Here is a 17131-nt window from a genome sequence, read left to right as displayed (position 1 = left end):
TAGATAGGCAATGCAAATACTCACCCATTATACACTCGACAGGTTGAGTTATTAATCCGCTTATCAGAAGCCCTTCGTCGCCGATCCTCGAACAAGTCCTTGATTGCTGTCACGCCCAGTACAAACAGTACCGGAATCATTGCTATCTCCTTGCCAAACGCGTTGATCTGAGGAAACCAGTTTAGCAGTACAATAAAAATAAAGTACAAGTTTGCCACCCGATGAAATTGTTCCAGTAAATTCTTCGGCACGAATGATAGTAGCGTGTACTTAGTAGTCCGAATTTTGTTCCCAACGAGCCGTCCATTCGGATGGTCATGTTTCGGTGTCTTCGGAGGCACTGTGTGATTAGGCACAACTAAACGGTAGCCTCGATCTTCAAATTTGCTGCTTCGACAAAACATAATGCGCTTCCACCAGGGTGGTCGATCGGCCCGCCGCAGTGTGTAAATCGACTCAGAGCGTGATGCCTGTCTTGAATGGCCTTTGCCGGAAGTGGAAGCCGTCCCTGTTTCTCGTGTCTCCGGCGGTTCTTTATGCCCAGGTGGAAGGATAAAATCCGTCTTGGACCCAACACGACTATGGCCGGATCGTGGAACTGGAGCATCAGTAATATGCCCTTGCGATCGGGCCCGTTGGTGACCTCCTTTGACAGCAGATTTAAGCGCAGAAGGTCGCCCGACCGCACCGTGCACTCCAAAGGATCCCTCGCCATGGCTGATTGATCGAGAGTGTCCACCATTTCTAGGCTGATCAAACAGGGTTCTACTGACTCCGGTTGTTGTGAATCCACTACCGCCCACTGCACTCAAACCGGGAAATACATATGTTCTGGTAGCCTCCAAAGGAGTTGAGGCCAGAATCCCGGACTGGCCTCCAGGAACTTGCAGATGTTGTTGCGTCTGCTGAGGAGTTAAAGGTGATGCAGGCTGTAAACCACCTGTCGATAGGCCATCCTTTCTCGTATCCTCCGATTGTGTCATCATTGAATAACACCATTAGGACTAACAATTGATTGCTCCTTCTACCGTTTTTAATTAATTGCACTTTATGAATATTTAACTACACTTAAGCCACTGATTTCGCAATCAACATTGTCCAGTGCATAACAATGGATAAAAATTGCCATATGTTTCAATTAAAAACTACCAACCGTCTCGGAGTAAAAAAAATGGAAATAAAATTAAATTACACACAAACGGCCAATAAAATTTCACTCTAATGAACTGTTTTTTTCTAATGAACTGCAGCTGCATCACTTCGCACTTTCGGTTTCACTCGGAAAAGTGTTGGGCGTCGTCGTACATGAAGAAACGAGTCGACACATTTATCTGCAAATAAACGGAAATAATAAAAATTAAAGCATTTAATCACTTTCATTTTGTCAATAATTATTCACGTGTTTTTTTTTTGAGTATATCAGCAATTTACAATATTTCTGTTTGAAAAAAATATAAATTGATTGAAATCGTATACCTACTAAGAAAAAAAATACATTTGCTACAACGGAAAAATATATTAGTCCATGCATTCTATATAGTTTTTCGTTTTTTGTTTAAGGACACAAAATTCGGTGTGGCATGCGAGCCTGATATTTAAACATTTTAGTCAAAATCAGAATGACTAGATACGTATTTTCGCCCAGTGACCCCGATAATAATTTGTTTCAACTTTGATTACAAGTTACATTCTGCAAACACAATCTCCCCAAATAAAAGCTAAGAATGAAAACATGATTACTCCACATGCCGTCTTTATGCTGATATCGTCAATTTCGTGACGGTCCACTAAAATACCTACACGTTCAAGACGGCTACGATATGTCCCACACAGCGGTCACTTTATTAAAAAGAAAAATAACATCAACAAGGCAGTCAAAAGTCCAATGCCGTACGACAAAGGGCGGTAAACTTAAATGAGGTAAAGGAGCTTTGGTGCTGTCTGTGGTGCCGGTCAGCCTGTTATGTGGCTTGAAAGTTGCTTTCTAGAAATCGAGGTGATTTCCAGGTCTCACAATAAATTTCGGCATTTTATTTTTCATTTTAAGCAACTGTTGTCTATCACTAAATGAAAATATAAGATAAGGAGAAGAAAACTTTTTTGTTTGGAATTATTATAATTGAAAAAAGTTAATTTCATTTAAAAGGTTTTTATAAAATTTTTCCCTGTGTTCAGTCAAATGTGGGTTAAGATTTCTACTCATATTGCAGCTTCCAAAATTCGTCACCAGAAAGAGAGTTAATACAACGTATTTGCCCTGTGGGTTGAAAATCTTTCAATTAATAAAACAATCGTATTACACATTTAAAAAACCGGTTTAAAAATTTGAATTAATCCGCCGATTAGTGTGAGTTGGTCTCTCTTTTACAACTCAACACTATTTAGAGTTAGAGTTTTTAAAGGAATTATATCTGCAACAGTACAACTATTAAATTATTTGGTACGAACTGAACTCTACACTTCCTACCTGTACATACACACTGATTTAGACAGATAAAATATTTCAAAACCTAGATTTATTAGTGAAACAATTTTTCACGTTCCAGGTGATATTCATCATAAGAAAATTTCACTTCGTCATATGCAAGATTTCTTTCGTCCATCATGGAGGATAGACAGCATTCGACTATTCGTAGTATGTTTCTTACATTACCTTTTGCCGATAACGAAGAGTCAATCCATGAATATTGATGCTCAGTAACAATTTGAATGCTTCTAATGCGGTTTTTTCGTCTTTATGAAAAGAACGCAGACGAATACACGCCATAGCCCATGGACGAAGATGCCTATGAAAGGATTTACCAGAAAAAATGTATGCAGCATGATTATCTAATACTATAAGCGCCTTGAATTGTCTGAAACCATATCATACTCTTGACAGGACGTCCTGCTTTCATAGCAAGAATCGCAGTTCGATCCCTAAATGCTTTACGCAAAGCTGAAATTAATACCTAGTATCTAAACTACGGCTTACCCGTGCACGTCACGAATACACTCCGGGCAGGATTTGCTATGAGCCCGAAAAAGAAGTTGGTGTTACACATAACAATATTCGTGTACAGATGTCTGGTTAAAACCCCAGCGCGGAGTAAGCGAAGACTCGAACCAATTATGCCAGATTGCAGTCAAGACAAGCATACATTCCGGTTTTGGTCATACATTCCGGTTATCTCCGTTACAGTGAATCTAGATTATCGCAGCAAATTAAAGTGTTTATTCGTCGAAGTTACAGAAAATTTGGTTGAGTACCACCGATTCGCTCTCAATTAGACACGAGGCGACGCACGCGGGCAAGTATTTTTTTGTATGCCAGAAGGGCATTGGGTTAAAAGGCCACTGCGACAGTCTTAATGATCGTCTTTTGTAGCAGGCCCCGATTGCTGTACACAGTTTATGGATAGCTCATACCCATTGATGGAGTTGAGCGGAATAGTTGTAATCCTGTGCCCCAATTCGTTACTACATGGTTTATAAAGCCAATGACCGTTTTGGGATTTAGGCTCCATACCTGATATGGAGTAAGAAGGAAACTTCCTTCGGGCAACTATTAGTAGTCAATAAAAAAAGAAGACTGCGTTTGAAACATTAAACACTTTTTGCTCGAAACTGTAACTTGCTAAGTCGGTAATAATCCCAGTAATAAGCCTCTAGGCAGTTAGGCTGAATTATGCGAATGACTCGTGACTTCCGCAGTATCGAATGCTTAGTAATGCTTTACGGGTCGCTTGTTCGGTCTTCATTAGAATATTGCTCTGCTGTATGGATTCCTCACTACAACAATGCCATTCAATGCATCGAAAGCATCCAGCGCCGATTCGTACTCTATGGCGCTTCGAATGCTGCCTTGGAGACAGCCCATGAGGAATACATGATACGAGGTTCGCTGCCAGCTAATTTGAATAGACACCCTCGAATTATTCCGAAAAACAGCGCGCGCCATGGTAATTCCCGATATCCTGACTTCCAACATCGATTGTCCCGACATTCTTCTCCAGATCAATCTAAACGCATCATTAAGAGTTTTGTGAAGGATTCCTTTACTTAACGTCGTCGCTCCAACTACAGTGATAATAGCACAATCACTGGTCTGCAACGTGCATTCAACGGAGTTTCGACAGCGTTTGACTTTCATCTGTCTCAGCAAGTATTACGTTCTAAATTTGTCTCAATATTTAGATGTTTACTGTATTAGGTATTAAGAGCCATTAGGGCATTGTTGCCTGTTGGTAAAACAAGCGTTCTATGCGCAGCTGGAGGCAACGAGGATATGAACGCAGCCTGTACACCGTCACGAACGAGCCACTTAGAGATCACTTGATCAAAGAACATTGAACTAAATCGACCATATTCTCATCGAGGGCCGGTTTTTCTCGAACCAAGATCTTACGCTCCCTACAGGTTGTGAATATCGACTCGGATCATTACCTAGTATCAGTACATGTGACAAAGCCGTCCTTCTCGGGTAAATATTCGGCAGTTAGACAAGCTGCGACTTGCCGAGAATTATGTGCATGTATGAGAATACCCTCCCGTACCCTATGTGGTAGGAAGAGCCTCCTGGAGTAAACAACGTAGTTGATGAGTTTGTATATTTGGGCTCTTTAAAAACCGCTGGTCTGGTAAGGAGATTCAACGACGCATTCAATCTGGAAGTCGGGCATTCGCAAGATCGCTATGATTCGCCGCCTCTCAAAGCTACAAAACGACAATTTAACCGGCAGTCTAATCAGGAATAGAGAAGCCCAATGTGCTAGGTGGCTTGACCAGATTGAAGTTGACCTGTGTATGTTGAGACTCTCAACAAATTGGCGACGAGTTACCCAGGACCGAGTACAGTGAAGAAGAATTCTTGATAGACTTTATGGTGTTGGAAGTATGAAGGAGTTACAGATCCGTCTGTGATTACCGTTAATTTTCATTTTTGCAAGACGCTTCTAAGCAATATTAATATTATTTGAAAAAAAAAAAAAAAATAAGTAAATAAATCTGTCATTGATTTGAGTACGATTTGATTATCGTACAAAATGCATCAAAAGGTTTTAGAATTTCATGAAAATTTCTATGTCCGTATATCAAATGGACTTATGAACGAAATCAGTATTTAAGAAAGTTTGAGGTTTCCGATTTTCCCAGACAACTTCAAGGGGAATTTTTCGAAATTCGCCTAATTCAAAAATTAATAACTCTGGAACCAGCTTGCTAAACGCTCACTTAGTTATGAATGACGTACTAGTATTGTAGCACTGTAACTATAAAAGTTACAAAAAAAATTGCCTTCCAAAGGTGAAAATTCCACAATAGCCTGATTTTTTGTTTCTTGGCTGAAAAGCTGCCAATCAACGGCAGCGTAAGACCGATTGTGGCCGTTTTTCACTATAGTATGTTTAATTTTTTGAAGAGATGACTGCGAATTTATTTATACGATTATTTCAAAATGCCAACCAACGACGATTGATAAATAGTCGTAGACGCTGCACAAAGTCGTACTAACTATCAGGCAACACGGTTTACACAGCTGTCGCCTATCTAGGTTTGCCTTTCTCGCTAAGCCTGTAGATAATAATAGCCATTCTCATATACCAATTTGATAATGGATCACATATACACGACTGCACTCATCCTATTTACGACCGATGGCTACAGCAGAAAAATATTGTTCAGAATTTCCTCTGGGTACCTTTAACAGGTGCAACAAAAACACGTATTGAAATTTACCACGAATGATTCAGACAACGTTGTAGAACAAATTCGAATGAAATATATTCTGATATTTGATTTAAAACATTCCGCAAAAACTAGAAAGTAGGAAGTATAAAGACTTTCCTTTCATATTTTAATAAATTTATTGATTAAATATTAACATTGTTTGAAAGCCTAGCCAACGAAATATTCTACTTGTTTTGATTTAGAAAAAAAAAACTTAAATCACCCCTTACTGAATTAGATGCACCGTTATTCCAAACGTCAACGTGTCATATTCTTTCCATTGTAAATTGAAAACAACAAAAAAACTCATGGATTCATAGACCTTGTGTTGATATGCTTGAGCTCTCATAACTAATCAAATAATTGAACCTACGCCCACAATGAGTTAACTGAATTATCGTTCTACACAACTGACCAATTAGCCAGGCTGATGGCTACTCATTATCGGACAAGTATGTTTTGCTAACAGCAAAAAGCAGCACTTCCTACCATGTTGGTCGCTTGGTGGGTGCCACGTGCTGCCCAGAATGACTAGTTGCACAGTCGGTGCTCTGTTTTTTTGCAACTAGGGAGCCAACTCTCACAGAAGTGTAAAATATTATCACGTTCACCGGCAACTTCATAGCATAGGATAGCATGTCACTCTCAGAGGATTCTATTTCGCATGATTGTGTGGTTGGTCTGTTCGTGAAGGAATCTAGTTCTGTTTTATTATAAGTACGCTGATGTCACAGGAGAGTTATTCAGATTAGAGTGAACCGACGTAGTAGTGAATTTCATAATTTATGGCACGAATTACAGACGACTATTTCACAACACAAAATAGCCAAAAATCGCATTACGCTGCATTGACGAAAGATACATATTATCTAGGACACAGGTGATAAGGTTTACTTGGTAAATTTCAATCAATAACTTCACGTCAACGCACGGATGAAGTGTAAAAATATTGCCGAAATCCTGCTGTCAAGCTGTTGGTGTCCGCTGATGTCAATTTTTTAAAGATTGTCCGATCATAAGTCACAAATCAGTACTCAAAAGAGATAGTAAAAGGAAAAGTATAATTCTGTTTTACCATTTGTGGCCTTGCGTTTAAGAGTGTCATCAAATTAATCCTTCCACATGGCAATGACGTAAGTTCCAGATCTTTTTGGATATTTCTGGATATCCAAATTAAATTACTCATAGCCCCCACAGTGTTTGTTTTCTGATAGTTTCAGGCAACTAGACTAATGTTTCTCTGTAGGAATTCTGAGGGATGGAATTTGTATAATACGCACGTCTCTTTTCCCAGATTTAAAGTAATTCGCGTGTAATTCCAGGTTTCTTTTTTCAAGCATCCTGGAGTTTTACTAGACAAGCGCACTTTTTTATATCCGTAGAAGATAAACGAATCACGATTTGTTGGCTCCCGCTTTAAGCTACTTATAAAAATATTGAATACGTCATGCAAACTGCCATTGTTAGCAGGAGAATGGGGATTTTGTTTTGTTGAAATTGGCAAGCAAGCACATTCTCAGCAATTCGAATCAGCGTAAGTTTCTCATCGACTGACTCTGCTTCACGCTGCCGGTCGTCGCATCTTGAAAGCTTCGAAAGCATGTAGTTATCATCGTTTGAACGGTGTTTCTCTTTCTATTTCCTATCCACCACCAGCAGCGGAACGGTAGTCCACGGTGACCCAGTTCCAAACATTTATAATTAACACACAACCACAAGTCGCCCGAGCCGTCATTTCTCTTACACCAAAAACCGTGATTTGACGATCACCACCCACCATCCACCACCGCACCGCCCGAACCCTAACCCACCGACGACCGGTGCAGGAAACTTGCGACCGCAGTCCATTGTTGTTGTGGTAGGTGTTCGAATCAAGCTGCAATTTATAATGAACTGGTTGGAAAGCGAAATTATAATTTAAAATCGTAGGTTGATGAATTGGCAGAGGTATCCGGGGTTGAGGCATTCAAGCACTGAAAAAAATCGTAAAAATGCTCTACCGCTAGCCGGAATATAGCCCCTTTTTAGGATAGGTTAATACAAAATATGAAGAATAATTGTATACTACATTAAAATTACGAGAAATGTTTGAATTGAGCAACTTTTTCACAAATAGCTTCAGGCACGAGCATTTTGGATGCTGTCAAAGGTTACCAATATATTTGGTCTTTTGAACAAAATTCTCCAAATCAAAAGAATGATTGCCGTTCGATGCACACATCGTTAACGGCATTCACATTTCGTTCAAGACTGCATCACAATCTAGCACTTTCATCACCGACGCAATCGAAAGTGTAAGCGTAATGCGTTTCTTCTGCAATCATTTGAATCTGGATGTTAAGAAATGAATGAAAAAAAAGCAACATTGGTGGTGTTCGGTAACTTCAACGGGGAAAATACGAACAAAACATGAAGGAAATAAGAGAAAGTGCTGGCAAGATGACGGAGCCACCGTCGATGTCGGTTCATCAGTAGCTAACAATCGAACATTGAGCACATTGGTTGTGGTTTTATTTGCATAGCCAATTTATTTTTAAATTGAATTAACTCGCATGGCTTCAAGTGAAACATTTCGTTAGTGTAGGATTGTTTGCTAGTGATAAAACAAAACTGTAAAGTTTAAAATTATAATCAGAATTCAGAACTGCTGAAAAATTAGGTACTGTTATCGTTCGGGATGATGAAAGCCAGTCTAGATAAGGTTCTATAATTTTTTTTTGATGATTCCAATATTCCATCTGAAGGAAAATGCTATAGTCGAATGGAAGCAAGTAAAATTTGCTTTCACCTGCCTACAGGTCGGCCTTCTGAACTGCGGTTTGAATCGCAAATTCAGGTTTCAACGGTTTACCATTGTCGATTAGGTACAAACCTAGAGTGGGTGGCCATTGTTCAAGACAGATAATATTGTTTGTTGTTTTTAAGTAAATTTTGTTACTACTTAAATTCAAACAATTCAAAGCAAAGCCATGGTGTTGTGCTACATTTCGTTATCGAAACTTGATCTTCTGTTTTTATGCAACGGACTTCGCAGCCAGCTGTTAGAGTACAGGACAATTGCAGGGCCAGTTGCTATGATCCTATTAACTCTAACAGCTTCTCCCAGCTGAGGTTCGAACATATGACGACTGGCTTATTGGGCCAGCATCATACCTCGAGGCCAACTGGGAGACTCAAACAATTATTACATCTTATACATCAATTTCAAACAATTATTACTTCTAAAACATAGTGACAAACTTTTCTTATTTTTAAAATTATGCAATAGATATGAATAATATAACCCAGTCATGCGTTATCTCCCGTTGAAAATTTGGGGAAAACTTTCAGCATTGCTGAGAAAATTTCCTTACACTTTCGTAATAAAATGTTTATTTAATGATACACTTGGTTAAGAAGACACAAATGACTAAAAGTTAAAAAATAAAATTATTATTATATTTCACATTTCAATTCTTTAGACTATTTTGCTTTCTAGATCCTTAGACTATGCCACTAGAGGCCGTGGATGAAAAACGATCATGCCCATAAGTATTCCGGTGCAGTGCGGAACAAACTCGACGCAATAAAACGCCGCTTAAGAATTTGTCGCACAACATCGGACACACGTCGTCTGAAATTAGCGAATCTTTTGGTTGTGTTGTTGCAACGTTGGACGAAAATTTCTTACTAGGGAACAGCGTAGTTGAGAGACTCTCGAGAGTCAAGATCCAAAACCCTTTGGGCTACTTTGATGTGAAGATTGACTCAAATAACACGAACCTTGACTGCGTCATGAAACGTCACGGCCTAGGAGAGATGAGCAAAAACGGGTAGCTGTTTACATAATTTTATGGTATTAACAACAGCATCATTAGTGGATCGCTCTTTCCCTATAGACCAGCACATAAGGTCACGTGGGTTTCTCGTGATAGTCGAACAGAAAACCAAATTAACCACATCTGCATCAGCCGAAAGTAGAGAAGGAGCCTTCTTGATGTACGCTACAAAGGCAGCGCTGATACTGCATCCGACCTCCAAGGTGCTCTGAGGTGCCTTGTTATCACTGAGATACGTTTGCGCGTCGCACGTGTCCAACGACGGGAGCAGAAAGTAGGGTGCCGTTACGATGTCCGTCGATTGGAGAATCCCTAGGTGAAAAGGGTCTATGTTGAACAACTTGAATTTAAAGTCTCAGTGTTGTCACCTGGTGGAATCGTCAATAGTAATGGAGTGGCATGAAGAACATCTTCATCACGACCAATGACGAAGCCTACGACAAAGAGCGTAGCAAGCGGATGGGGTGGATTTCTGATGAAATTTGGAAGATGATCAACGAGCGAAGAGAGGCGAAAGCCAGCATTGAGCGAATGCGAACCAGAGCGGCTAAAGCACCTGTCTTTCAACGAATGCAGGGATTGGTCAAAGTCCACAAAAAGGAGACCTAACTGAATGCGGTAACTGCCGTGGCATCACGTTGCTCTGTATTACTTTCAAAGTACTTTGTAAGGTAACCCTCAACCAGATCCAGGAGAAGATCAACGCTACTCTAGGGCGGCTGCAAGCTGGATTCTGCGCTGGCCAATCACGTGTATGCCATATCTCAACGCTCCGCATTATATTGGAGCACATTAGCGAATTTCAAGACTCTCTTCTGCAGGTGTTCGTTGCATTTCAAAAGATGTTTGAATGACTTAACCACAAAAGCATCTGGGGCGCTTAGGTATATAGAAGTTTCAGATAAGCTAGTCTATCTCATAGAGGTTCAGTAAGAGGCGTTCTCTGGCAAGGTGTTGCACCATGGTGTCTTGTCCGAATCTATAAGGGTTACTGCTAGTGTGAGAAAGGGCTGCATATTATCACCACTGCTGTTTCTCATCGTTATGGATACTAGTAGGGTCTATTGACAGTAGACCAAATTGAGGATTGCCCTCGAATCCTCTAACGACCTAGCCAACGACATTGTCTTGCTCGCACAACTCCGAAACGATATGTAGAGCAAGCTAGGTGACCTCTTCGAGAGCTCCTAGGCAACAGATCTTACAGTCAATGTAGCAAAAACTAAGTCTATGACAGTGAACACTGACAATCCCACTAACTTCACAATAGCGGGACTATCGGTTAAGCCTTTCAATATCTTGGTAGCCAGAGAACAACCGGTGGTGGTACCAAGCCTGATATAGTCACACGGATCAGGAATATTTGGCGCTCAAAGAAGATCATACCAAAACTCGAGTTTTCAACTCAAATGTTAAATCCGTAAGCCTGCGAAACGTAGTACGTCTCAACAGAGACAACGTAAAAAAGTGCAGGTTAAATACCTGAATTGATCGCTACCTCCGATATATCTTTCGTGCCTGATGCCCTGGAAACTGTATATCCAACGAGGAACTCCATCGTCGATGCCATCAACGGCCGGTAGCAACCGAAATTCGAGAACGTAGCTGAAAGTGAATCGGGCACACCTTGAGGAAAGCAGCGAACGAGATCTGCAGACACATTCGACTGGAATCCACAAGGACAACAAAGAAGAGGCAGAACTGGAGGTGCATGGTGACGCATCCGGGTCGTTGACGAGAACCTGTCCGACGAGAAAACCAATGGCGGGTTACCACTGAAAGTGGAAATCTCTGATATCATTCCTGATTTGTTTTGCCGGACCGGCGGACATGGATCAATAAGTAAGTAATTATTACTTACTTAAGTATAAGCATAGTTTTTAGGAAGAATCATTTACATGATATGCTTGCAATATGTGACACATTGTTGTTTTCATGAAATTCGCGGATACAGCAGTGGTAAAAATCTTCGTTTTCCGTGAATCATGTTTCTATCTATAAAAAGTGAGCGTGAATAAATTTGTATGTTTTTATGTTCCACCATAACTCCAAAACGCCTAGACCTTTCTCCACCAAACTTGGCACACATGTTCCTTGACATAAGGAAATCAGCACTAGGGGGTTGACAAAAGAAGGCTTGACAAAGGCTTCCCCCTAACAGGGGGAAGCCATAACTTCGAAACGCCGGACGGTTCTTCATCAAACTTGACACACATGTTCATTGACATAAGGGAATCAGCACTGGAGGGTTGACCAAAGGGGGAGTACAAGTGACTGAGTTACAAAGTGGCCCCGAGTAAGATCGGGCAATCAGCAAGTATCTACTCAGCAATTGTATGATCTATCGAAGCAAACAAATGGTATTTGAAAGACGCAAAGTTTAATGAGCAGTCATTTGGGAAAAAAACTTTCAATTTTTTTGCGATACAGTAGGATTTCGAATTTGGCATGGTTCGATTTTGGCATGCCTCGATTTTGGCAACAAAAGTATCCGTTTTTGGCAACACAAACTATTTTACTTCTTTAACTATGCTTAAATATCAGTTAGTTTCCGCATTCATACTTTAAATGACAAAAAAATATTGCCCTAAGTGTGTTCATGAAAAAAAGTTTGCGGTTATAGAATTTTTCGAACAATAATATTTTTATTGCCGTAGGATTACGTCTTGCCGCAGGTCGCCAAAAACTTACTTGCACCGCAGGGATCTTGGCGGATTTTTTGAACATAAAAAGGTTGCAATCGTTGGTTAATAACATTTAGTCAATTTATATCGCATTTACATTCAATTTTTTCATATCAAAAAAGGGTCTCGATTTTGGCAACATAGGCGACACGCGTTTGTTGCCAAATTCGAAATCCTACTGTACTTACTTTCTGAGATATGAATATTCGAAAAAAAATTATAGGGTAGTATAGTCTCGACTTATAATTTTTTGTAGCTTTTTTGGGGAATGGCGTATGTAGTCAAACCAAAACCGTAAAAAAAATTCAGTTGATCTCCGCAAAACGTCGGAGTAACTGAAAATTTGTTACGCTTTTGGTTTGACTACATATACCATTTTCCTTAAAAGCTATAAATCTATAGGAAAATCGAGTTTTCCGCCATAACTCTAGAAGAACAAAAATCGCTATCGTAAAATTTTGTGTCACTAAGGCAACTAATGAAAACAAATACATTTTAAAGGATTTCTCACAATTACGACAAAGGGTTTCCAATTTTTTTTATTAGAATTTTTCACCGTAGTTTTCGGGAAAAACAGATGACATCGAACTTTTAAATATTGTTTTTATTAAAAGGTCGATAAACAAGGCCCGTGAGAAATTTCATGAAATTCTGAGATTTTTTGGTACAAACCTGCACAATAATTTTTGAAAATCTGCAACTGCTCTACTTGGTGTTCTGGGGTAAGACACACAAAGGGGCTTTAAAAACTCGAAACGATGTTTCTCACGAATTTTGCGTCTATAGTTTACTTGTTTGTTTGTTTGTTTGTTTGTTTATTAAAGACACTTTACACCATTCCGGTGGATTCGTGTCTGAAGTCTATAATGGTAAAGCACCAGTTGGATGGTAAATGGTTGAATAATGCGCTCCGGAACCACCATGAGGTTCCCCAGCCTCTTATTCAGCAACTCCTATCTCTACCTCCTCGTGGTACCATCTGGGATACGTTCCTTAGTGGAAATCGGACAACCGGTAGAAACTAGGGTCGTATGCGGACAGAGAAGGAGGCACTCATGCGAAGGATGAAGTGTAAACTCTCCGCCTGCAGGACGGTTCTTCTTGACTCCCAAGAACTAAAGCAGAGGGTTCAAATGAAGATGGTTGTAATAGCTGTTATCCATGGCTATTATGTAAAAACTTGAATGGATAAACCCCTTATCCAAGGTGTGACGCGACCCGTGCCGAGGGATGAATGGTGGAGGGGGTTCTATAAATTCTCTCGCCGCAACGGAGCCTGTGGAGTACCAGGGCGCCCTCCACAGTAATTTGCCCTTGCTGCATCAAGCTGGTCACTGATGCAGTGGACGATTTCTTATCGTGCATGCTCTCTCTGCCGAAAAACAAAGAAACGATTGAGGTGGAAAGGAAAGTAGGGGAGGAGCAGGACTTGAACGATGCGCTCGCAGAGGTTCAGTCCTGATCCTCGCCTATTCTCAACACGCCGACTCGTTGTGAGTCGACAAACGAAGATGTGACTCCAACTCTCTACTCACGGGTCGAGATTTACTCAGCCTGATCTCTGATTGTGTGCTGGAGGGTGGGCTGAAACAAAAGGAGGGCGGAACAGTTACGGCCAGTAGGATGGCTGTACAATCGCTCAAACAATCTAAAAATATATAACATCGAGTATCCACCACTGGGTTACTCAAAGTTGCTGAGTCTCAGAGAGATCTCAGCAAGGTTACCAGTCTTGCGACAGGACGTTGTCCGAGTAAATATCATCTTCGGAATCTCAGTTTCGTACAAGATGATATTTATCCTCGGAACACTTGCTCTGCAATCGTGGAGCACAAATAGTACGCAGACCGCAGCATCTCAAAAAAGGGGAGATCTGGTTGGCGTCGCCGATCAGGGTACTAGGTTTATAAACTCAGTCATCCCTGAATGGCATATCTCGCTCCAGCTACCAGCCTGTCACTGCCTCAATAAGTGATAGGTAAGCTTGAAGCGTGTAGTAAAATAATAAAACGGGGCATACCACAATACATAGTTCAAAATACTGGACGCAGTGGTAAGAGTACCCAACAGAGGATGGTAAGCACCAGTTTTCTTCAAATAAAAAACAAAATCAATTTTGACCACAGCAACCTAGTTGATTTATTAATCATGCGCGTTACGGCATCGACATGAATATCGAGTTTTTATCACACATCATTTTACGCACTATATTTTTCTGAAATCCGCTTTAAAAAAGATTTAATTTTTTCAGCCTAATTTCATTTATTTGAAAATTCCTTACTAATTATCTTTGTTTTACACCTACGATAGTGAGTACGAGTAAATTCAACAGACAAAGATTCTATTTTAATCATCAAAATGTACTTGCTTAGCAACTAACCAGCTGTCAACAGCGAAATGCTTAATCAAAAGTGCTTATCTTGTACCATAGCTGTTCATTACAAGATGTAGCCATTTTCAAACATATAGAATACCCACATCTACTAAAACATTTCTAGAAACAGCGAAATCAAATTCACCGGGCCAAAGGCGTGTTTTATCACTCGCTCTCAGATGATGCCATTCAACCAGTGAAAAAGGAATCAAGAGAAACGTCGAAAATGTTTGTGTAAATAAAAATCATCTGTTCGTGAGTTCATCTAAAACTGATTGCTATCGGAAAAGCAGTCAAGAGAAGATGAATTAAGAAGGTTCGGTGTGTAGTGGCCGACCCGACCGCGTCATGTCGACAGTCGGTGTGGCATTCGTGCGGTGCATGTATGGTCTGACGTGGCCGCCAAAACCGGTTTCGAAGACAATTTGCTCGTTAGCAAATCGGGATGACAGCATGGTAGTGTAGTTTCGAATGTTGGATGCTGAATTTGAGATAAGTTTCTAACTAGCATGTTTTTAGACTAAGCTGACGAACTTGAAAACTACATTTATTGAGTAGGTATACTTTCAAAAATGAAAACCTTTAAACCTTGAACACCTTTAAAAATGAACGATGCAAAATTGACGAGAAAAAACTACTTACATATCATATGCCTTTGCTAAATTGTCTTCCTATTGCAACTGATAATCGCAGAGCCATATTGTAAAATTATAATTAATTATATCTGGCTGCATCCGCTTCACCATTCTCGAAAAGATTCAAACCGTTCGAAGGTGCGGATGAGCGAACCTACGATTTATTCTAAAAGTCGCATCGAAACGGCTTAACGCCGGCGGCCAGCAGGAGCAGGGAAACGAGAAGGGATAACATCTGGATCAAAAACTGCTCTCACTAGCGGTTGGTCGTTGCGCATGCTATGCCGCCGATTACGGCATATGAAATTTATTGCAAAACATTAGCGCAAATGTTCGAGAGCGAAATAGGTCGACAGCGCCAATAAAATAGGTCAACACATCACAATGAATTGCATCAAGTTGGTTTCTGCTGCATGTTGCTTGAATCAAGTTCTATGGTTGACTCAGGAACGAACGTCTTGTCGTTGCTTTGGCTTTTGATTTCAATCAATTCAATTATTCTAAAATAAGTAGTAACAAAATACGTAAGCAACTTACTTAAATGATCAATATTCTACAGTCCATCAATTAAGCGCCAAATTCCTTAAATTACCGCAAATTAATCATATTGTGTAATTCCTTTGGTTGCGTGCGATAATACCGATTACATGCTCGAATTAGACGCTTGATTCTGTGTCTCTCATACGGTAAACGTTGAACGGTCAACGGTTCTTGAATTCGGTGCACAATTTGTGAAATGCAGACGGCTGAGTATGTTGTAATTAACACGGGTTAGTTGCCGTGTTAACTTACAAGCGATGCGCTGCATTTGAACACGAAACTGGATAGAAAGCGTTGGAAAATTATACCTAACAGACAAGTGGTTACGGCTGCGCTGGACAAAACAAACCATAAATCGCACGGTCCAGATCAAGTGTCATGCTTACAGTTTATTTGAGAGAAATTCTGATTATTTTGAATGAAGACATATTACAACAACCTTAATAGCTTACGTTTTACAGCATAGTCAAACAAGCAAGTCAACGTTCTCGACTTATTTGAAAGCATCAGGTTTAGATAAACTAGAACCTGGTTCTCGTTCTATTTAGCTGGGCATTGCTTTCCGCTTTAGTCCTTGAAAAGCGCAAATACACGAGCAAAGTTTTATTTTTATCTTTCTGCTTCTTCAAACAATGTAGTGAGTCAGAACTAAAATGGCAGTGCTCGCGAACGGTCAGCAGAGTTCTGATATCATAAACGAACTACTTTCTTACATCGCAATTCATTTTTGTTTTAAAAGTAATACATTTCGAGCGAGGGCTCGCTTTGCACAGAATGATTGCTCAAAACTACTAGCAACAAATATTATTGTAGTTGAACGTAGTCTTCCTAGGAATTGTTGAAAAGATCAATTTTATAACATTTTTTAAAGACAGCAGTTACAGTTTAATATTGTAGTTTAAAAAAATTACATTTCAAGGAGATAATTGAAAGATTAACCGTCTTAAGAGACGCACAGCAAAGACTTTAATAGCAGTCATGGCCTCTTAATTGAATTGTTATATGTATACACTAAGATTTCCCTCAATCGAAACTAAGTAGTATAAACTAACTGTTAACGCTGCACACAGTTAGGCACGCTTCTTCTGGCCTGCGTAAAATCCGGCAAGAGCATGGAACAGGAAATGAAACTTCGAGATGAAGTAACGAGCAGTTGAAAACAGAGTTAACTAAATTAAATTAAAAGCCAAGACACAGCTATGCCATCATAGTCGATAAGTCGACATGGTTGATGTTTAGTTCGACAGCGAAGTTCCAAATTCGAAACGAGTATGTAACCAGTCAGGCGAATCGTAACGATTCCGTCATGATGTTACGGCTGACCGCAACTTCTGCAAGAGAAAATCTGGAAACGTTCCACTTTGTTTTTATATT

The 17131-nt window shown here is 40.0% G+C and overlaps 1 protein-coding gene across 2 annotated transcripts in view; it reads right to left on the bottom strand.

Moving 5' to 3' along the window:
• Nucleotides 1-17131, bottom strand: part of LOC128744353 (phospholipid-transporting ATPase VB) — a 79520-nt gene that overhangs the window by 42961 nt on the left and 19428 nt on the right. The window contains exon 3 of one of the 2 annotated variants that reach the window (XM_053841285.1): nt 25-1331. In XM_053841285.1, coding sequence (XP_053697260.1) covers nt 25-986 — 962 coding nt within the window. In that variant the 5' untranslated portion in view covers nt 987-1331. The remainder of the gene's footprint in view (nt 1-24; nt 1332-17131) is intronic. The other variant, XM_053841286.1, reaches the window with a different exon arrangement.

Source organism: Sabethes cyaneus, chromosome 3 (assembly GCF_943734655.1).
Source record: "Sabethes cyaneus chromosome 3, idSabCyanKW18_F2, whole genome shotgun sequence".
NCBI classification, from domain to species: domain Eukaryota; kingdom Metazoa; phylum Arthropoda; class Insecta; order Diptera; family Culicidae; genus Sabethes; species Sabethes cyaneus.
The sequence above is the reverse complement of the archived record's forward strand: the minus strand, read 5'-3'. Positions and strand labels throughout refer to the sequence as shown.